The 23,965-nt window shown below is 38.2% G+C and overlaps 1 protein-coding gene across 1 annotated transcript; it reads right to left on the bottom strand.

Moving 5' to 3' along the window:
• Nucleotides 1-1,028: 1,028 nt before the first annotated feature.
• abtb2a (ankyrin repeat and BTB (POZ) domain containing 2a) lies at nucleotides 1,029-23,944 on the bottom strand. Its single transcript, XM_051901404.1, has 17 exons — nucleotides 22,754-23,944; nucleotides 11,636-11,785; nucleotides 8,853-9,060; nucleotides 7,217-7,369; nucleotides 6,805-6,970; nucleotides 6,625-6,714; nucleotides 6,144-6,245; nucleotides 5,854-5,950; nucleotides 4,975-5,098; nucleotides 4,635-4,876; nucleotides 3,665-3,843; nucleotides 3,416-3,521; nucleotides 2,550-2,652; nucleotides 2,372-2,462; nucleotides 2,227-2,295; nucleotides 1,963-2,076; nucleotides 1,029-1,864 (listed from the first exon to the last, which is right to left on the bottom strand). Exons 1-17 carry the CDS (start codon nucleotides 23,604-23,606, stop codon nucleotides 1,664-1,666), a joined length of 3,048 nt encoding a protein of 1,015 aa, XP_051757364.1. The 5' UTR covers nucleotides 23,607-23,944; the 3' UTR covers nucleotides 1,029-1,663.
• Nucleotides 23,945-23,965: the final 21 nt, after the last annotated feature.

Below are 23,965 nucleotides of genomic sequence, written 5' to 3'. Positions count from 1 at the left end.
AGAATTTCTCATCCTGTGGGGAGAAATCATCTTTGATGGTTTTGTGCAACATATTCACGACATGAATTACAATGGGGTTTATGCGCAATAAACTTCCGTATTCTGTAAAACGGGTTGCATCTTTTGTATGTGAATCATTAATAGAGCTGTTTTACTCAAGGTGCTTTCAAAGCAAAGATGAGCATATCTGATGTCCATCGCATGTAAAAGTTGTTTTTATATTTCTTCTCACTAACATTTGGATATTAAAGGTAGGGTAGGCAATTTTTTTATAAACACTTTTTGTTATACTGGTTGAAACTCTCTTCACTTCCTGATAGCAATCAAAAGTGGTCTAAATATTAGACTATACAAATATCTTCTGTGGAAATCTCAGGATCAAAAAATGTTTGTCCAATAATTGCATTCTGTCCGATGTCCTATGTCCTATGTGCCTGTCAACGGCTGCATCCGAAAACTTAAAAATGCTGCCTTCAGAAGATGCATTCCAAGGTAGGAAGGCATCAAGGCACTTCCGAATCCAATGTCAGCTTTACTTCCTGTTTCCTGAGATACCTTCATCTGATTGATTTTTGAAGTCAGCATAGATGTATCCTTCACTGCCTTTGAAATCCCACAATCCTATGTTTTCCATTCGGTGACAGTTGAGCTAGAAAAAGAAAGATGGTGTCTGAAAGTTGTGGTTTTTGGTCAGTTTGTGTGTAAATGTAAATTTTTGACCACCGTTTTCCACTTCTGATGTGATTTTTAGCGAGAAATTACTACTGTAGTAATTTAATATTTGTTTTAATTCTCACCAAAGCTCGCTCTGTTTTGCTGTAGATCATTAAACTGTTACGCTGCCTCAGATGTCTGCCGGAAATCTGTTGCGTGAGGTACATTTGTGCATATTTAGGTATCCCAAACTTCTGACAATCCTATTTGCATGCTATAAAAATTTTCAGATGTGGCCTACCTAAAACTGCAAATCCTGCCTACTCCCTATATGCTAGCATAAGAAGACGGGAAAAAAAATCAGAATACAAATGTATTGTTTTCATGTTTATTAGTCATTTTAAAATTACTTGTACCATTTGATTGCTGCATGAAAAATGTTATATCAAATAATTTATTTTTTTTTATTGATCCCAAGATATCTCCGTACCATTGATACTGCATATTAGAAATATATTTACACTTGTGAAATAAGAATACAAAAGTATCTACAATACTACTATGTACATTTTTTATAAATCTTCGTAGGCAGGTGTAGGACACTTTGACCACTGGGGGGCGCTAATACTGCAGTTTACATAACTATTTCTCAGAAGCACATGGGTAGCTTGTTAAAAAAAAAGTGTAAAGCCCATCTATACTGCGGTATGATCAAACACCTCCTCAATCCACATTTAAGTTCATCATCCATGACCAAAGCACAATTTTAGGAAACAATTTTATATATTATATCATCATTTAAGTCTTAAAAACTGTAATAAATAGCTCACACATCACATTAAAAAATTGGCACTGAATAGGAATTACAGGCAAAAATCAGGAATTATAAAGATGCCACCTGGAGAACAAACATCTAAACCATGTGTTGGTAGAGGACTTCACACGCCTGCCTGCAAATGTGAGCTTTGTTAACCACATCTGTAATTTCAAATGTTTTTCCCTCATGCGCTCAAGCTCGACATGGGCCACAGATTGAGTGCAGCCGTGAAGCCAGTGTAGCCTGAAGCCCATCCAGTGCATCTGGATCCAATGCAGCGCTGCAGTCAGAACCCAGCAGCAGCTCCTCAAACTGCTCACAGTCCAGAAGACTGACCATGTTCTGCAGGAAAAAGCCTTCACAGAACACTGCCAGCTCCACTGCCTCACTCACCTGCTCAACAACACACAACAAAACACACAGATGACATCAACAGACTGAAGCTGGATGCTGAAACAATGAATATGCTCAGGTAAGCTGTATGTGCATACTTTGGAAGTCTGGTAGATGTTCACAGCGTTGTTGAGGTTTATTCTCTCTGAGCAGAGGATTTCACAGTGTCTCTTCAAAACTGGAAGCTGGAATGAGTGTGCCACAGGCAGAAGCTGTACAGGATATGACATAATGCATCTCAGCTTAAGTTGACATGTTTTATTCACATTTTTAATGCCAAGTCTTTAAATTTAATTACAGAAATATATTTATACAGTACTGTACTGTGTATATGCTGTATGTCCATGACATGTTTTTCTTACCTCCAGCAAATCAGGCACAGACACGTCTAAACATTCTATTCCTCCACAGTACAGATGTGCCATCATCATCTGAAATAAACATTTCGAATGTTACATGTCATATATATGTTTGTTGTGTATGTTTAGGCCGAGGTTTCTTGGTTACCTGGAATGTGCTGTATTTTATGTCAGTGATTTCAATGGCCATGTGGTCTGATGTGCCATTGCTCCTGTAGAGACCCAGCAAGTCTCTGAACCTTAAATGAAACACATATACAGCTTAACCAATCACGTAACTGATTTTAAGGCGTTTACATTAAAATCAGCTTGAGTAAGAGACCCACCTCTGTGAAGCAGACATGAGCAGAACTCTGTGCGCATAAAATGGCCTTCCCTCCACCACAAATATCACATCAGACATCTCAGTGTTATTCAGAAAATGAGCATCTGTGAGGGTGACACCGTACTTATTAACATCACATGACATATTTTTGATGCTGAATGTCATACAATGAGATGTTACTGGTGCTTTAAAAGTCCAAAAAGTTTTTTTTTTGTTAGTTTTTTTTTTTATTCATTAATCTTATTCAACAAGGATACCGTTGAAGACCGTAAGAAAGAGATTTTTGATGAAATCCGATGGCTCAGCGAGGCCTCTATTGCCAGCAAGTACCTTAATTCAGAACAAAAGATTCGAAGCAGTGTTTTGAAATCGCCCATCACTAGATATTGTTGAAAAGTCGTTATTTTGTTTTTTTGGCACACAAAAAGTATTCTCGTCACTTTATAATATTAAGGTAGAACCACTGTACTCACATGAACTGTTTTAAATATATCTTTAGTACCTTTATGGGTGTTTAAAAGTGTAAATTAACTTGCTGGTAATAGAGACCTCACTGAGCCATCGGATTTCATCAAAAATATCTTAATTTGTGTTACGAAGATGAACGAAGGTCTTACAGGTTTGGAATGACATGAGGGTGAGTAATTAATGACATTATTTTCATTTTTGGGTGAACTAACCCTTTAAATTGTAATAATATTTAACAATATTACTGTTTTTACTGTAATACTGTATGATCAAATAAACACAGCCTTGATGAACATAAGAGACTTTCAAAAAAGTAAAAACATCTTATCAACCCAAAACTTTTGAACAATAGTGTGAGTGTAAGTAAAGTATGTTGCGTGGTGATCTACAGTATATTACCCAGCTGAGCTGTAGGTGTGTCCTTCACTGCCAGAATAGATGGGACGGCTGTAGAGCAAACACAGTGGCTAAAGATGACTGCCAGCTGCTTACGGATGTCCTTACTCTGAATTTAATAAAAAAGAACATATGGACAAATATGAAACAAGTCTCATTTCAAATATTTCACTTGGCTGATGATTCTTGAAATGTAGCATCACACTTCTAACATTCACATGATGTTTTTGGTGATGGTTTTGTTAAGGTTACCTTGCTAGTTTTGATAATGGAGAAGAGGAGTGGAAGACCCTGTGAGAGCAGCTCCTCACAGTATATTTCTTCCCCAATAGCGGTGAAGTCTTTAAGGAGAGACAGCGTGAGTTCAGTCCTGGACTGGAGCTGGGCACTGCGCACGGACTCCAGCCATACATGCAGCTTCCACGGCACTCCTTAGAGAGAACAAGCTTGTTCAAACTCATTGATCTGTTTACCTCATTCTAAATGTGTTTATACACTACCGTTCAAAAGTTTGGGGTCTTTATGTTTTTGAAAAACATTTCTTATGCTCACCAAGACTGCATTTATTTGAACAATAAAAACAGTAAAATTGTGAAATATTATTTATTTATTGTTATTTAATGTTATTTATTATTAACATTTGTCAGAACCTAAATTACCTATTATTTTATTTTGTTTAGTGTTCTGTTCAGAATCATGGGAGAATCGTGATCTCTGTTTGAAACCAAAAATCGTGATTCTCAATTTATCCAGAATCATGCAGCTCTTACCCTTACTGAATAAAAGTATTCATTTCTTTAAAAAAAAAAAAAAATAAATAATCAAATTAATAAAAAAAAAAAAAAAAAAAATGGTAGTGTATATCTCAGGGGTTGAGAATACATGATTCTACTAAAATAAAATCACAAATATTATTTTTTAAAACTACTGGTACTTCTGCTATAATGGTGACAAAGCTGCTTGTTTCAGATATCTTAATATATGAAAAATTTGCTGAGGTCCCCTAATGGACCCTGGCCCTATGAGTGTCTAACAAATTGCAGGTTAATCTAACCAATGGTTCACTAATAATCTCTCTCAATGGGTTGACTGAGCCTGTAATCAATGACTGTAACACACTTTGCTATGCGCTACATGCCAAAAATCTCTCACTGTTTATGCATCTCTGATTCAATTTGTTGTCCATTTTCTTTCATTTATTGTAAATGAGTCAGATGTGTACCCAATGCCCTGAGCTCCATGGTGACGTCCAGGTATCCATGCTCGGCGCTGTGCAAGCTGGCCTCCTGCAGGGCTCTGATGCGGGCCTTACACAGCCGTGGAGAGCAGACAGACTTTGCATTTGCTCCCTCCTCTATTTCCTGCTTCTCCTGCTCTTCTACTCCCTCTGCCAGGATCTCTTCCAGAGAAAGAACATCCTCCTGCAGCCGCTGAGGTTGACTCAACAGCTTCCGCAACACGTTCCTGGGGGTGGGAATAAACTTATTCAATACATAAGTTCATAATGAAATCGAATCACTGATCTTGATCAGTGTGTGTGTGTGTTTGTGAGGGGTCAGTACCTGTGTCCATGTGCTGCAGCATGACTGAAGCAGTTCATGCCCTCATAGAATGATGATGTCAGATGCACCCGCAGCATGGGGTCAGCGCCGCGGGACAACAGCAAGCTCACCATTTCATAGTTCCCTGAAAACACACACACAAACACACAATCAAAACTATGTTTCTTATAAAGCCTGACGGGGAAAATTCTTTGCAAATACTATATGATATGCTTTTCAACTATACACTACTATTCAAAAGTTTGGAATTAGTAAGATTTTAAAATGTTTTTCAAAGAAGATTCTTATGCTCACCAATGCTGCATTTATTTGATCAAAAACACAGTAAAAACAGTAATATTGTGAAAATTTACTACAATTTAAAATAACTGTTTTCTATTTTAAAATATTTCAAAATTCATTCTTGTGATGTCAAAGCTGAATTTTCAGCAGTCTTCAGTGTCACATGACCCTTTAGAGATCATTTTAATATGCTGATTTCCTGCTCAAGAAATTTCTTTTTATTATCAATGTTGAAAATAGTTGTGCTGCTTAATATTTTTGTGAAAACCGTAATGTTTTTTTTTTCTTTGTTTTTTTCAGGATTCTTTGATATATAGAAAGATCAAAAGAACTGCATTTATTTGGAATAGAATTATTTTGTAATACTGTATCTGTCTTTATTGTCACTTTTAATTAATTGAATGGGTCATTGCTGAATAAAAGTATTAATTTCCTTCAAAAACAGATCATAAACTTTTGAATAGTAGTAGAATTATTTACACTGCAAATAGCATCTGCCACTATTTACAAATAGTTTTCTTTATTAGGAGTACTTTCAAACATAACTCTTTAAAAGAAAGCACATGATAAGGATGACTTTACACTGTTTTTTCCCACCTGCGGCAGATGCCAGCTGGAGGGGTGTTTCTGCTGAGCTGTGGTGGCCATTTCTCAGGGCTGTGCCCTCCACATCTGCTCCCACATCTAACAAAAGCTGGAAGGGCAAACAAAGTTCATTTAACATGATAGTCCTCCAGTGGCAGTTTGTAATGTTAACATACTATAGATCTGAACTTGAAATGCCTTTTTTGTAAGTCATTTTTAAAATGAACATTAATAACATACACTATTATTAAATTACTACATACAGTAACAGGACTATACATGTAACTAGTCTGCATGTTCACCTGTACTACAGATATGTGTCCATGCAGCACTGCAAAGGTGAGGGCCACCCAACTGCGGCTCTCAGGATGGACAGAGGGATGTTTTGGTGAACAGTTGGGCACCTGAAAAGAAGAACAAAGTGAGAGAGAGAAAAAAAATATTTCTTGGTCAACAACCAAAATTCTACTGCATATGTGTGAGTTCCCAGAGTGTCACATTACTGCAAACCAACCATCCATTCAAAAATGTTAACCTGAAATGAACCCAACTGTAAGATAGTGATCAAGGGTGTCCAATCGTGCTTCTGAAGGGCCAATATCTTGCAGAGTTTAACTTCGATCCTAATTAAACTAGCTAATCAATGTCTTTAGTATTAATAGACACTCTTCCAGGCAAGTGTGTTGGGAAAGGACATTGGCCCACCAGGAGCTGGACTGGATGGCCCGTTATAGATAAATGGGTGAAAAAGACATAATGCGACTGAACAAGCAAGGTCATTACCGCTACATCCAAGTTTGCTCCAGCATCAATGAGCATGTGCACCAGTGCCTCGTCCCCTGCTGAACAGGCGTACATCAGTGGAGTCATGCCCTACATAGCCGCCCAGAAAAAGAGAAGGTTAAACATGAAAAAACATGAAGTCAAACATACAGCTGTTCCAATCAGAAGTTTAGGGTTCACCTGGTCATCCATTGTATTCACCCCGTCTGGGCCCAGAAGCTGGATAGCCTGGCCAATCAGATCAGTGCGGCCAGAGTTGAGCATGCGAAAGCCAAGATCCAGATTAAACTTGTCTGCGGCAGCCTTTGAATCTAGACGTTTAAAGGAGGTGAAACAGCACTCTGGCCTGAGAAAAAGAAAGAGGGAGAGAGAGTGAATTTGGAGTTAATTGCATTAAAAGAGTGTGGAAAAAATACAGCAATGGCTTGGCAAAATTCTTTTACAGATGGAAAGCCAAAGTACAAAGTTAACTGGGTAAAGATGGAAAGAATTTGAAATTTTGGGCATGGTGCTGCGGTATGTGGGAATTAAACCCTTGACCTTAATGTTGCCAGCACTATGCTCTACCATTTAAGCAACAGGAACATCTTACTTGAGCTGTCGGGGTTCACAGTCCAGTCCAGGGAGAAGCTGTCGGGCAGTCTGTCTCACATCATCACTGTCCACTAACAGGCTCCGTCGATGCTCCGCATGGACCATAGCGACTCGCATCCACTCCATCAGAGGAGGAAGAAGAGGAAATGGCCTGAGAGAGACATGCTGTTACTCAAGTTATTTACCAACATCTCTTACTTCACCCCTCTATCTTTCTTTCTCCTTGCCAAAAATCAAAATGCGCACACATAAACATGCTTAAACCCAGCAAAGTTCAGGGGAGATCAACAGTGGCACAAAACTGGATCAGAGAGAAATGAGGACAGTGTAATTACAAAGGCTGCTGATTTGGCTCACCACAGCCTCTTTCAATCCTGTCATTTATTACCACAAACAAGCCTTAATCACAATTTGTATAACAACATCTGCCATCTTCAACATACACAGTCTCACTGGAATTCAAATCAGCGTGATATTACAGAACGAATCTTCTATGGTTTTCTTCTTCTCTAGTATCTGTGCCAAGAGTGCTGAGATTGTGAAGCATGCACCATAACTGTCCACCTGCTAAAAACATTAGTATTCATTATCTGACGTGAATGCAGAGCAAGGTTTCCACACAGAGTGAAGCCCTCTTATCTTACTAGAACAGACCTGAAGGTGAAATTCAAAGTATATCTATAATCTATAGGGGAAAATAAAACTAATTTCAAAGAAAATAAAAGTCATAAACATCTGAATTTATTAAAGCAAAAAAATTAAAAAATCATGAGTCGTTAAAGGGTTAGTTCACCCAAAAATGAAATTTCTGTCATTAATTACTCACCCTTATGTAGTTCCCAATCCTTAAGACCTTCATTCATCTTCGGAACACAAATTAAGATATTTTGGTTAAAATCCAAGAGTTTTTTTTAATCCTCTATAAGAAGCAACGAAATTACCACATTCAAGGTCCAGAAAAGTAGTAAAAACATCGTTAAAATAGTCAACGTGACTACAGTGGTTCAATCTTAATGTTATGAAGTGACGAGAATACTTTTTGTGTGCAAAAACACAACAAAAATAACGACTTTATTCAACAAATACATCTCTCCCCTGTCATTTTCCGACGCTATTTTCGTTGCAGAGCTTCCAGGTTCTACATCTGAACGCCAATTCAGTATTAGCTGACGTCTGTTCACGTGTGCTGCATGACGCATGCATGTGATGCAGACGCAGGAGCCAGGCAATAATGAGCCGGCATTCGGACGTAAACACGGAAGTGCTGAACTGCATTCACTGCGTCAATGTACGAGTCTGACAGGGTAGAGAAGAAATTGTTGGATAAAGTCATTTTTTTGTTTGTTTTGTTTTGCGCACAAAAAGTATTCTTGCCGCTTCGTAACATGAAGGTTGAACCACTGCAGTCACATGGACTATTTTAACAATGTCTCTAATACCTTTCTGGACCCTGAATGATGGTAATTATGTTGCATTCTATGGAGGATTTCATCAAAAATGTCTTAATTTGTGTTCTGAAGATGAACGAAGGTCTTATGGGCGTGGAACGACATGAGAGTGAGTATGACAGAAATTTCATTTTTGGGTGAAGTAACCCTTTAAACAGGTAAAAGGTTTTGGACTATTGATCTCACCTCTCTTTACTGAGGGCTATCCTGGGTGGCTCAAGGTTGGGGTTCTCCAGTGACTCCATCTGTGGACTACGTAGGTAGTAATAGAGTGTATGAAGGGCGTCTGGAGACCAGGAGATGGGCTGCAGGCAGAAAGGACGTCCAGGACTGAGACTGGGACTTGCTGAAACCAAACGCTGCATATGATGCATTGCACGGGACACCAAGTCACCTGGAGGACACACACATTCACTTGAACTTCAAGCACAAACTATGTAAAATGTTTCATATTGTCAAATAGTGTCTTTAGCATGCAGAAAAAATAAATGCCTTCCTGCAATAAATTTTGAAAGCACCAAAATCACAATGCGCTGCTAAAATAGAAAAGCCATCTGCGTTTCCAGTTCAATCCCATAAAATATAGACAGTAGCTGTGCAGCCAAGTGCAATTGTGTCACTTTTTAAGTGCTGACAACACACAACACAAAGCATATTTCAATACAGCAAAATATATCTTCAGACCCATCTGTTTTATGTCCAAATGTGGAAATAGAAGAGGATTCGGATAAACTCAAACATCTAGGGGCTTTATTCTAAATGACTCTGAGGAGCATTAAATCTGCTGTTTTTGCCTCTCAATGCAGAAATCCAGGCTCGAGCTGTTCCCCAAAGGAGGAGAAGATACGATGAGGACAGGCCAAAGACACACTCCTTAAAATCTGTGTTGACCATTAGAGCAGCTTACAGTAAAGTCAGTGGACACAGTCCTCCATATGTGAAAAGCATCATAGAGGAAAGAGATGAGACTGAGAGAACACAGCGACAGCGGAGATGCATCATTTTATCCTTGACTGGAAATACTGCTTTTGTACTTAGCTATAGCAGGCTAATCTTTATGCTAATATGTGAAAGAAATATACATAATTATCAAGATGGGTGTGGGAAACAATCTAAGCAATCAATAACATATGGTCTGCATGGACCTTAATGAACACTTGTGCACATTAGTTTGTTAACAAAGGGCTGCTTTACGATTGCTTGAGTGTCTGCAATCATAAAGCATAAAGAAGGAGCTTTTTACTCCTTTGACCCAAACAGAAGGTGCTCTTGTACCAGCAAAACAACTGCAGGAGTGTTGCTGGTCCCCTGAGGGAGAGCGTGTTTCTCTCTTTGGTGAATGCGAGCAGCGGCCCCCCCTCCCTCATCCTGAACTGCGGTCTGCAACGTAAACAAACTGCCCACAGTTTAGGCACTCAAACCCCCCTAGGCAGGCCTGCAATGTTGAGTTGTCAGAAGAATATACAGATGTCTCTCTCTGTCTTACAAACATGTAAAAACAATCATGCAAAAATAGCATTTCACTGGACAGTAATAGATTGAGATGAAAAATGGACAACAAGAGTGTTTCTACATTAAAGTTTTAACGACAAGTGCCTTTTGGGTGACCTAATTCTTAGAGAACTGCAGTCTTTTACTAGGCTGAGAAAAGCCTAAAATTTCTTCTTGGATAGTTCACCTAAAAATGAAAATTCTGTCATCATTTTCTTACCCTCATTTCATTCCAAAGACTTTTGTTCACAAATTAAGATATTTTTAATATTCTTTAATCCTTTTTTGTCCATCCATTGAAAGTCCACGCAACCAAAACTTAGTACCATAAAAGCAACCGAAACTAAAAAGATATCGTAAATGAATCAAGTGGTTTAATCCAAGTCTTCTGAAGAGACACAATCACTTTATATGATCAAGAGATTTAATTTAAGCTTAAACCACTCAATTCATATAGATTACATTTACAGTGTCTTTATGAACTTTTTGAAGCATCAAAGTTTTGGTTGCTTAGGCTTTCAGAAATCTTGTTACATTAAAAATATCAATATTTCAGTTTCCAAGATGAACGAAATTCTTCTATATAAATACTTTCATTTTTGAGAGGATTATCCTTTAAATCATTTATTAAGAAAAAAAAATTAAGAAAGTTTTTACATTATTGCTTATAGTTTAATCATGATAAAAGCGTATTTAAACATATAGTGCAAAAAGTGTAGTGCAATACACAAACAAATTACTTTATGAACCAGTTCTTTTTAGCGAATCAACAAACATACAGTGCAACCAGTGTAGTTTGATTCTCCAACCTGTTATAAGCCTGTTCTTCTTAGTGAACCTAAAACATATTAAAGAGGCAAATGGTTTAGTTGAATACATGAATGAATAGCTATTAACCGGCTATATTTAGTGAATCAAAATCACTTAAAATGAATTCTAAGTCTTTAAAAGTTCTAAAAGAACCCTTGCTCGAACCGTTGAGATTGACCCTGTTTACTTTGTTATTGCATATTACTAGTCTTGTGGTGAACAATTAATCCGTGCAAGTTAATACACAGAAAAAAATTGTTTGTCGTGGTAATCTTTAATTAAAATCTGAAAAATTACTTCTGGTCTGGAATGGCGTTCCTTCTCTGATGACGTCAGTTTGACGGCTTGGGTTGAAAACGCTTAAACCACCCCTCCAACCGTTAGTCTGCTATGAGCAAGAGATGGAGAGGAGGAGTGCTAAAGTAAAACCCTGCCCTCTATTCAATATTAAAATGGAAATACGTCACAACACTGGAGAAAAGTCGTTTGCAACTTCCGGTTCACGGGGACTTTAAGGTTAGGATAAGATTCAGAACCACAACTGTTAAATTCCTAATGATTTTTATCCCTAGTCGTATGACAACAATGTAGCATTTATTTGTTTGTTTGCAGTACACGTCACAATCCTTCAAAAGAACTGAATATAAATTGAAGAGGTTATAACTTACTGAGTTCAGAGAGGCTGCCCACGCAGGTGGCCAGCAGGGCCTGCTCCAGCGTCCTGAGCTCCAGCTGTGCGTAGGCATTCTCTCTGCTCTCCACCGCTGAGTCTGGACCCTCAGCATACGGGCTGAAATGGGCAGGCAGAGACAGCTCACCTACACATAAACATACTTTCAATGAGATGAAATCATCAGAACTCGCAACAGCATCAAATAATTCAATAATATTTGATTCATTTATCGTATGTGTCTCTAAACATAAACTCTTGCGTCAGTCTTGTACAACTCTGACAATTATGGGGGGATGGGGGGAGACAGACTGCCAAGGGAAGGCCAATTGTTTCCATATACAGTATGTGTCTCTGACAGAGATAAGAGGAGGAAGTGCGGTAAGTCATCATTTCCCCTACTCAGAACGTAGCTCTTTCTCCTTTCTTTAGTCGTTTTTCTTCTTCTTCAGTTATTCATGCTGTGTCTTATTGCTTTTATAAATGTCTCTAAGTATCAATTCCATTTCTGGAGATGTTTTTTTTTTCTTTTTTCTGATTAGTTAATTAATTATTGATTATAATGTACAATAATCATTGGCATATGTTTCAGCCAATTCTAAAGCCTGGTGCACACTGCACAATTTTGGCCACGATTTGGCTGTCTGAGACAAATTTTGGGAATTCTAAAAAATTCCTCTGATCCTTGGCCAAAATCTGTGGTCTTTGATTGCTAGTTTGACATGTTCGCCAGCAGCAGATTAGTGATGATTATGATCAAATATGACCTCTGATGAAATTCTGCCATTGTTAGAAGTTTTGAGGCCCTGTTCTGCAGTGTGGCTTCTCTTACGACGACTGTCAAATCAAAAACCAATAGGAGCGACGTACCTGATTACGGTATTAGTGCGACAACAACAAACCACCACTCTACACCATTCTACAGTGTGACAAGATCCCAGCTGTAAGCCATGTCAAACTGTAGGATCTCAGAAAAAAATGAAGACACTGTGTGTGGGGAAAGTGGTGGTTTGTTGTTGTCGCACTAATACCGTAATCAGGTACGGCACTCCTATAGGTTTTTGATTTGGCGGTCGTCGTAAGAGAAACCACACTACAGAACAGGGCCTCAAAACTTCTAAAAAAAAAAACAATCGTAAACTACTATTATAAATCATGCAATGTGCAGCTGGTTTAACACTGGCACACCGGTCATCATGCTGAATGTGGCTCCCAATGGGTTCCCAACAGAAGGGTGATCTATTTCTTCTCACCACAGCATAAGTATAACTTACAAAGAATTATCAATCCCTACAGAGTTATAAAATATTATCTGTTTTTTGCTCGAATGCAGAGTTGATACATTTCCAAGCTTTCAGAAACAAAGTGCAAGTTGATAGTCAGTAAAAATAATGAGCAGATCATATGTTTGGCAGCTGATTTATCAAACTCAAATACAGGATATGTGTTTGCTTTGCTTTTTATTTGATTTGAAATCCATGCCTTACCCCTGGATCTCTCTTTCACTGGGTATCAGAAGGGGATCAAATGAGGGATTTGCGTGTGGATTTGTTTTCTTCAAGCTAAACGATAAACCATTCATGAAGTACAGTATAAACATTCATCTGTGCCATGATGACTCAAAATATCTCTCCAGATGTTGATCATCACCTGATTGGGGCAATTTTTATAACATTGTTCTAAAATTGTATTATCTTACAGCTATTTGGTTGAACAAACTCATTGTATAGCCACTTTGTGCAACTGAGTGAACCATGGCCTCGCTCGACCACTGCCAATGTTTTGTTTTTGCTACAGCAGCAGATTCTCAGCTTAGTGTGCTACGTCTGCCTACCAAACACAAAAGAGTGATCTTCAGAGCAGAGCATAGCAGTTTTTTGTCTGAACGATATTCAAAGATATACTGTACTGTAGCTTAAATGAACAGAATCTGTGTATATATGCATTTAATACATTTCCATATAAATCATTAAACAGCATCAAGTGTAAAATTTAAAAACAGAATTGTGTGGATGGGTCACAGTGGTATATATGCCACTGTTTCCAAATAATTATGCTGCACAACCTTTTCAAAATTGATGATAATAATGAATGTTTATTGATAGTAGTAGTTTATTGATAGCAGTTTGGGTAACTCACCGACTAGCAGATGTTGAAAAATGAAAGATGTTTTTGCACATACTGTATGTAGTAATGAGTCTAGTCAGAATATAACTCTGTCTATAACCACATATGCATATGCCCTGAACTGAGGCAGTCCGGTCTAGTTGAGGTCATTTTACATGTGCCACAGATCATAGTTATTAGTTAATACAGTGCAGCTGAAAATACAGAAATATGACTTTATAGAGACCCCAAATCTAAAGCAGATTTGCATGTGTAGAAGCTGTGTAGCTGTTTGGTCTGGCCTCTACGGCCAGATGGGTTTGTATATGGGTACGGGTGAGCCGCAGGGTGTGTGATGCAGCTGGTCAGGCTGTGGACCCACAGACCCAAACCCCTCTATCCAGGACACACCCGTTCCCTTTCCCACAGCTAGCCGTGTCTATACTGGCAGCCATGAGGCTTCGACATGCGTCATAGGCAGCCACACGCTCCCACAGACACACATACTGTACACTCTCATCTGCTACCATCATTGTGGACTGAGGAAGAGGGGAATGTGTGTGCACTGCCATTATGTGGAGAGAAATTGAGCTCACATACACCACTGATGGGGGACTGGGAAATCCATACGTGTGTGATAGGCCTGACCAAGAGTTACACTGCCAATGAAAGAGAAAAGGAGAAAGAGAAGCCAGGAAGAGACAGGGTGAAGGGATGGTTGAAGTGATGTGGCAGAAAATACACTTGAAATGAGATGAGCAGCAACATTTACTGAAGTGAATCCAATCTTGACCTCTACTAATGTGCTTGTGTGTGTATACTGTAGAAAACCATCATAAAACCAGAAAGCTGTCTCCCAACTAATATGGGATCTTATTTTAAAACTCTATCGGAGACATCTAATATTGGAGTTTTATGACTCCAAAATGTGTGAATCAAAATGCTTGTTGTCAGGGTGCCAGGCTGTTAGGGGCTTCTACTGGAAACAGATGTGTATGACAAAAACTCTCAGGTCTCAGGATAAAAAATGAGCACACAATGATATAAACCCAATAAAGCAATAATTACAGTATTTTTATATCATGTCCAATTATCAATAAATGACCCATATTAAAATGTATGCTATTTGTAGTATATTTTCTAAAAATACAATTAAATAAAATCAGTTGTAACATTTTACAATAAGATTCAATTTGTTAACATTAGTTACATTGGTTAACAATGAAAATACTTCTAAAGCATTTAATAATCTTATTTCATTTAATACATAATTAATACATAGAAATTCTGTTAATATTATTTAATGAACCTGAGCTAAAAGAACTAACAATGAACAGTTATTATTATAACTAACGTTAACAAAGGTTAATAAATACTGCAACAAATTTTTTGCTCATTGTTTATTAATTAATTAACTAACGGGAGCTTATTGTGCTACATAATAACATTTCAATTTATGGATATTCATTTTGATATTGCTTAAGCATTGCGTCACGTTAGATGATGAAATTTTTAAATAAAAAAGTTGGAAATGCTAAATTAAATACAACCTAAAAGTAAATCCAATATTGCCTGATACAGATCAATCAAATAAATCTCTAACATTGTCCATACTAGTTACTTGAAAGTACAATTTGCTTTACTCCAATGTGTTAAAATGACAATAAATCTGACTTTGATAACATTCAGACTGTTCTACATTAAGAATTAATATCCATTTCTTTGTGTAAGAACAGTTTAGTTCTTTAGTTCAGAAGTGTTCTTTGCCAGAGAACAAAACCCTTAAGAAAGTGCTGAAAGAAACCTTTCAATTGCAAACCCAAATGCAACCACACTAATTTGCTTAAACACGAGTGATCAACTTGTTTTGCTTGCCTGATTTGGCTCAGGTAATATGGTGTGAACACAGTAGTCCAGTCACTCTGTCACACGCTCCCACAACACCACCATTCTACACAGGGCACAATGGCACAAGTGTGCTGAAGAGCCAGAGTCAATTGGCCCTTGTGTTACTAGGTGCTGTGCTGGAAGTGCCTGTTGATTGAGGACATGGAGCGTTGACTGCTATCTCTAAGTGGTAAAAGGGGAGGTGCCCTGTTAGTTGTGTGTGACTGTGCACACGGACCATTTCTGCCAAAATTTCTCCTCTCCAGAGGGCAGACCACAGATGATAATAACAACTTCCTGCATCCCGTTCAGCTCCTTATTTAAGACACAGCCCCCACTCAGTGGAAGAGCTTTGGGTTTACAAATCCAGCCAACAGGGAAATACTGTACAAGGTCAAAAGATTTACTTCATAAACTTGGCCTTAAACTTTTATATGCTCTTTTACTTTTAAAATCACCTAATAAAAGAGTTTAAAAGTAATAAATCCAATATATTTTCAGCATCATGTAACCTTTATTGTAATATTTCATTAACAATTTCAATTTTAAATGTATGACATATCTAATAAAAAGAGAATGAATTTAACAATATAATTGAAACAGTGGGCTGCTCATAAAGCAGATGGCTTTCCTACTGTGTCAATTGTAACCTGAGTGCAACAGAACCTTCTATGAGAACCTCTGTGAATGAGAAGCTCCTGGAGTTTAACAGTCTTCATAATGATAATCATTATGCAGATTTTGGCAAGGGGCCACTACTTCAGGTGTTCACATACTCAAATGCAAGAGGGATAACATGCATCCTAGACAGCAACATAGTGTGGCCCAGATCCGGCCCACATCTGGTACATGTGGATTATATGCGGAACAGATATGGGCTGGATCTGGGCTGTCACTATGTTGCTGTCAGGGATCTTACTGGGATACTGATACTACTGCCAAAACATTACTTATTCAAGTCAGCTTTGAATATAAGAGTTATTCTACAATTAAGTGCAGTTTTGACTACTTATGGCATTTATTATAAAACATTTAAAAAATTGTAAACATAAATGCCAAATGAATTGAAAATATAACATAAGTGAAATTTACAGTAGACATTTGATTCAACACATTTTGTAAGTGCATTACACAAGTCTAGATCCTGGGTTCAAATCCCGGACGAGCCCCCAATTTCTGTTAAGTTCTCTTAGTCTAGGGGTTTGGTCATTTGGTGCAGTGCACTTATTGTGTACATACTTGTGTGACCCAAATTTTTAAAATTAAAATGAGCATTTTTTTTTTCATTAAAATCATCCAAGGGGACATAAAAGCTCCACTAACTGAAATATGACCCATATTTAGGAATGATCTCTGTGACGGACAGACAGGTCACTGATCACAACCTCTCAGTTTAGCCCTTGGACACCCCTTGCCACCTCAAGCCATAACTAAAACAGAGCAACAGCCTAGTCAGTTTCAAAGCAGCCAGTTTGAGAGCTGCAATCTAAAGCCAAGAATTCACTCTGAAGCCTCATTCTTGACAAAGATGGAAAAAGCAGAACAACAGTAACTCAGTACTATACAGGATCTCCATCTGCGTGCTTCTCTCACCCATAAACCCTAAGCCAGTTTCCATGGAGGCAGTAATTTCAATTGCAAAGTATTTTTGTAGCAGTTTTTCAAAACATGTCATGGCTCTAGAGTGGATTTCCTGATCTGGGGTTGAACGGAGGACAAAATCTCTTTCTGATGATAGCTTAATTACTTACAGACTATTCACTGGGCCTTCGCAGATTAACGGGGTTATCTCTGAGTAGGATTTTAATGTAATTTAGCTTGTCAGACTGCAATATTAATCAAAGTTGGAGGGTTTGGTAAGTATGGGATATATTGAGGAGAGACAGCATTATATCATTAATCATCCAGAGCTAATCCATAAAACATGACGGGTGTCAAGACTGAAGGCTAACAGATACTGCTAAATAAATCACTCTGTGTAATTGCTGTGATGACACACAGTTGATTAAGTTGCACTCTGTGGTAAAGAAACTGCATACATCACTCAAGGAACACAATGTGGATGCTTAATTATCCTCTATTAACCCTTTGAAATTACTTTTCAGCAAGGTGTTGATTACATCACATTTAATTCAGTGTTACTAAAGATCCTCAGCTAACATCATTAGTTTCACACAAGCTAACAGAAATTGTTATATTCAAATAGTAATCCCCTGTAACTTGTAACCCTGTAACTTGTAACCCTGTAAATTTATTTGACACCTACTTAAGCAGTTAAAGGTGGAACAAAGAGGTGTAGATTAACTTAAGATAGACTGTATTCATAAAATGACTGATTGGTAGTGATTTTTATGGGCTGCCAGGAGGTATGGAGAACATATGGTGTTCCCCAGTGTATACTCACTCGTGTAAGTGCATTTTCTGTGCCTTATGAAAAGCTCCAAGGTACCTTCTTCTTTGAACATTAACAATGTGTTAAACCCCTAGTTTTCACATTTATTCAGATTAATGAGCTGCTACAAGGAACATTTTCTTTCAATTGCAAGCTCTTTATGTGAGTCGAAGTGATTAGATCTTTGTTGCAACAAAACACTGAAGCAGCCCCATAAAATGTTTTATGTTGTATCATAAAATGCTACATTCCTACATGCATTAAGCTCTCATTTGATATATATCAAACCACAATTTTTCCCTCTCTTAATTCAAATCAATATACAGTAAAGATGCATTATATGATGGGCATACCTAATTATTTTCAACAGAATTAGATTTCCCATGGCACAAATCAGATTAAATAGACAGCTCACCTAAAATGAAAATTCTATCATTATTTACTCACCCTCACGTCGTGTTTGACTTTCTTTCTTTTGTGGAACATAAAAAGCAACCTGATCACATGAGAGAAAAAAAATAGTATTTTATGATGTGGCGATTCATGTGATTCATAAGAAAACATACAAATTTTAGAAAAAACATAATGCATGAAGGTCCACCCCTAACCCCAGAAGCTAACCATCAATGGGGTGTAAGCAGATCATACGAAAACATACAAATGAGATTGTACTATACCATCCATTTGGCAAAACGTAAAATAGTTTCTAGATGCTGATACTGAGAATTTTTTTTTTTTTTTTGGTCCATACAATGGAAGTCAATGGTAATCAAAATTGCTTGGTTAACAACATTATTCGAAATATCTTCTTTTTATGTTCCACAGAAGAAAGTCATATAGGTTTGGAACAACATGACAACATTTCAATTTTTGGGTAAACTTTTACTTTTACATCTGTACAGAAATCAGCAGTGGGAATATTTTTCTGAATATTGATGAATCTAAAGTCAACTTCAGTGCAACTTCCATTAGTGGCCACCCTGAATTTAGACTAAGTAACACCTCTTTGGAACAGATGCTAATGGATCCAGGCAGGCATGTTGGGGAGTTGAGGAAGGTCAACTCACACACAGAGCAGCTGTCATTGCATGCTCTAGAAAGGCACCTTCTCCTCTCCTTATAGAAAGCATTTGTCCACTCTAGGTGCTTGAGGGCCCAAGTGAGACCCTCAAAACGATGTTTATAATAGCACTTAAAGACTATATGTGCAAACAGAGAGCACAGACCTCATGCGAAATACTAGCATCTCTGTAGCAGCTTCAGCACATCAAAAAGGTTAGACCTGTCTTTTTAAAAAGTTTACTTCTAAATAATCCCAGAGGACATTTTGGACTTTTGAGAAAGACTTAGCAAAGTAGAGCTAATAATCTTACCTAAGAAAAAGGTTCAGCCTCCTAAACACTCTGGCTTTAAATGACCATGGCTGGGAAATGCTCTAATTTCTGTGGTTTGTAGTCAAGCTCAAAGAAATTGGGCTGTGTGGGTGGAACGTTTTATGAGGATAATTAACCAATGATGATTACAAGGCTCCACACACAGACCAAAACTCAACACCCCATTCACTGGGACTGCTCTCACGCTGCAGAAAGCCAATCTGATGTGAACTGTGTCTCACCTACATCCCCTCATTTGACCAGCTCTTTTATGTCCTGTCTGTCATTAAAGCCAAGTGGGGACCTCAATTAAATCAGACTATTTATTCAAGGGCTCAATCGCTTTCCTTTTAGAAGAATAACACCATGTTTCCGGTAGACATCTTGCATGGCTGAGTCATAATGGCCATTATTAGCTTGTTTATTGTGAAGGCTTGTCTGTGACTGCAGTTGACCTCCGCCTAAAATTATGGCGATAAAATTATCAAATAAAATAGATAAAAATTTTTTTTTTTTTTTTAGTAAACTAGTTGTTCAAGAATTAATTATACATGTGTGGGCCATTTATGTAATATTATCTCTCATTCTGAAGAGATGCTTGTTTTTAAAAAAATCACCCCCTGCCAGCCACTGCTGGGTTGTATATATTTTCAGCTTGGGATTTTCCCTATGGCTTGCCACGACAACACTGTTGTAACTAATTTCATAAAAACAAACCCAAAAAACCATGCTGCTACGCTGACCTAATAACATATTGGAAAAACAAACTTAAATTCTTTATTAAATGGAAACCTGGCAACCTACAACATTATTGCATCATAATAATTCAGACTTGTGATGCCATCTGCTCAAGGCACTTTGTGTGGACAAATGCACAGAGGCTATAGAACAAGACCACAGTAGTGTTCACAACAAAAAATTTGCCTTTTTCTGTCATTTAAGCTGCGCAGCACTAAACAGTTCCAGATGTGGCTCTTCTCAGCATGTGAGACAAGAGTGTTGTGACATGAAAACCTATATGGCAGCCTTCTCTCATTTGAAAAGTCTCTACAAAGTAAAAAAAAAAAAAAAAACTATTTCTGGTTCTCAAACATTTGGAAGTAGGAAGAACAAAATTCAAAATTGACTAACAGTGAGCGTATGTGTCACGATTTGTAGCAAACATGAACACGAAGGATCAAAAGTACTTTAATATAACTCTCAGGTAACAGGAACACAGGATAACTTCCACAAAGCATAAACAAGGCAGGACAAATGGAACAGAAACAAAGAAAACTTAAGTACTGGCAATAATGAGGTGCACACAGCTAAACTAAATGACAAATCAATTAACAACCATGACAATAAACTAAGGGAAAAGGCACAAACTGAAAACAATGTCCAAAGCTGTGTGAATGTGACAGTGTGCAAATAATATTTTATCATCATATTTTTACTCTAAGAGCTGGATGTGTTGAATGTGCTTTAGAATATCATGTGACTGCTGAGTTTCTAAGCCTCAGTATCACGCAGGACAGCTGTATTTTAGTATAAGTGAGCAAAACAATTTTACCAGCTGTGGGTGATTGAGCACGAGTGCACTGTCACATCAATCATGCCAAGTGTGTACATGTGAATCAGATTAATACATTTCTAAGCCTATGCCTCCATAGGGGGTGTTTGAACTACACCTAGGGTGCAAAGTAAAAACCACTCATGGAAAGATGTTAATAGCTACCACATTCAGATGTACAAAGTGGGGTTGGTGTTGATATATCCTACTCTGTAGTATGTAATTTGTGTGCTGTTGTTGATTTAATGGTAGCTTGATGGTTTGTATTCCATTCCCACAGGATATCAATAAACTCTTACTTTTATTCTTGAAAGGCATGAAAATGAAACCATTTCCTCTCTTGTCTCAAAAAGGCTGCCCTGTCACAGAGACGATCAACAGACTGATTTAAACCAGAGGGAGAGTGTGTGATGGCTTTCCATTCTTCTCACTCTGGCCTCTCTCACTTGTTTCTGCTTATTTTCCACAGCTATATACAGCTTATGGATGGCTTAGAGCAGAACAATGGGCTTTTTGTGCATTTCTGAAAATGTGTGTGCCCAGTGGGATGTACAGCCACAGCCAAACCTTGTTTATAATGGGAAGCTACCATTTTATCAGCAAGTTCTGATAAACTGTGGAAGAGTGTGAAATCTACACAGGTAAGCAAATCAAGTCTGAAACATTAACCCCAGGTTTCACAGACAAGGCTTAAGCCTAGTCCCAGACTAAAATGCATGTTTGAGCTGTTTTAACTGAAAGCAACTTGCTTGCACAGACTTACCTTAAAATATGTTATTGCCACTGTTTTGTGTAATGTTACTTTCTAAGTCACATTTATAAAAGCTACTTAAATATCTAAGGTCTAAGGTCCTGGCCTAATCTAAACCCTGTCTGTGAAACCAGGCCTATAAGTTTATCCATGATTTAATCAGTATTATGTACAGTATTATAGTATTACAAGGAAATTATGTATTCACGGCTTTAATAAGCCATCACTTGTGCCAAAAGATGGTAAATATAATTTTCTTGTATTCACACCAAAGGCACCGCATCACTGGGCCTTGAGTTGTCATGCATAATGATCAGACTTGTGGTGAGACTTGCTTTTCTGACATTTGTTTACACATAATTATGCAGAGCTGTGAACATCCCCCTTTGAGACCAGATGAAAGTGGAAAAGATAATTAGTATTTTCAATGAGACCAAGATCAAGGTGCCTCTCAAAAACTCAGAATCTAATAAAATAATACATTTGTCAAAGATCAAAATCAAATAACACATGCAAACAAAATAACGAATACTTTGCTACACTTTACATTACAGAGCTCATGTTACATTACAAAATGTAATTATTTGCAGAGCCACTCTTACAAATTAGTGTTCGTTATTATGGATATATTGTAAATACTTAGGTAATAGCATGCACTTATAAACATGTTAGTAATTTTAACAGAATAAGAAATTAAAAGTGCTGTAAGCGGTTAACTAACAAATTACTCACACTCAAACTTCAATGAATTTTGAAGGAACTCTTTGTTTTGAATTACAATGGTTGCCAAGTACGTAAATTCACATTATGGTGGTAGTTAGTCCTTATTTAGCCACTTTTATTAAAACTCAAAATTGATGTCACGACTGTTACGACATTATAATTTATGCTGTGTAGGATAAAACGTGAAAGTCTCCACAAATAAAACGAACTACAGGCCCTATATCCATAACAACCTTTGAAAATTCCCAGGGTAACCAGTGCTCAAAAATACTATTTTACAACTGTAAAGTGTTAACTACTTTTATAGGCTATTGGATTCATTTGTGTCTTACCATTGGCGTTCTTCCCGCAGATGAGATGTTCGTAGTTTTGCACGAGACCAAATATATCCGCGTCATTGCTGACAGCAGCCTCCAGCGCATCAGCCGTCACTGGGGAGGTGTTGGTTCCCCTCCGCGCCGCCAGCAGCACACGGAGCCCAATTTCCTCCACTAGATTTTCAATGCACGCCGTTAAACAGATGGCCGCGTACTCATGAATGCGCACTGAGATGCGAGTGTCCACCATCCATCGGAAAAAACGTCCGACAGACAAACTCAGTGTGCAGCGGGAGGACTTGCTCTTGCGCAGAACCTCTCCAGCGCTCATGCTGTACAACGAAATGGCTTTGACCGCGGCCGAGACGCAGCTTTCCGCCAGCGTCCAGCTCATGATCAGTCTCATAGCGCTCTGCACCTCGAACCGCGTGCACCTGCAGTGCACAACACTCAGCCGCTGCGCCTCTCTGGAGATCCGCAATAAAGCTCTACGCATAAGCACTGACAGACTCCTGACGCTCTCTGGAGTAAAAGACAGTCCCTCTCCAGAAACTTTACGCAGGACGACATCGATCTCTTCATCTGTCCAAGGGAACTCCTCTAACTCTGGTAACCTCGGACATTTGGAGAAGATGTCTTCTGGGTCTTCAGGAAGCACCGTGTTCACCGTGTCCCAGCTGTTGTTCCTGCTGTTCATGGAGCCCGAGTAGCTCCACCAGTTTCCCCGCTGTGGAGAGCTGATGAGCGCCTGCGAGTTGGACTTGGAGGAGGACAGGCTGAGGGATCTGTAAGAATCGCCGGCTCCATATCCAGAGTCCAGAGTCAAATCCTCCAAAGTCTTCATAGTAGAACTGCTCAATGCTGCCATATCTTTCTATTTTTTTAAGTGGAGTGATTGATGTATTCCACGTTTTTCAATTTATAGAACTTAACAGGAGGTGGAGTCCTTCCCTGGTTAGTAAAAATGCAGCGCAAAGGCAAAATCCTTGTCTTAAGTTAACGCACATCCATAGCTAAGCACAGCTATTGGTTTAAGAAGTCTGCACTCATGGGTAACACAGTGCCATATGAACCCTGCTGCTCAGACAGAAACTTTTAACAGCGAAAAGTTTCGTCCAATCAACGGACAGCTTTCTCTCAGCCAATCAGACACATGCAGTGAGGATGGTTATAATGGTTCTAACTGGGACAAGAATATTCGGTCATTTCTAAAATTCAGTTTTGGCC

This window comes from Ctenopharyngodon idella, chromosome 7 (assembly GCF_019924925.1).
Source record: "Ctenopharyngodon idella isolate HZGC_01 chromosome 7, HZGC01, whole genome shotgun sequence".
NCBI classification, from domain to species: Eukaryota; Metazoa; Chordata; class Actinopteri; order Cypriniformes; family Xenocyprididae; genus Ctenopharyngodon; species Ctenopharyngodon idella.
The sequence above is the reverse complement of the archived record's forward strand: the minus strand, read 5'-3'. Positions and strand labels throughout refer to the sequence as shown.

Bases quoted from the DNA above. Each gene is read 5' to 3' on its own strand.
- abtb2a (XM_051901404.1), bottom strand. From the start codon at position 23,606: ATGGCAGCATTGAGCAGTTCTACTATGAAGACTTTGGAGGATTTGACT. The intron at 6,715-6,804 runs GTGAACCCTAAA...GCGGCTATGTAG, and splicing joins TGAATACAATGGATGACCAG to GGCATGACTCCACTGATGTA. The intron at 2,463-2,549 runs GTGGGTCTCTTA...GTTTCATTTAAG, and splicing joins CTCATGTCTGCTTCACAGAG to GTTCAGAGACTTGCTGGGTC.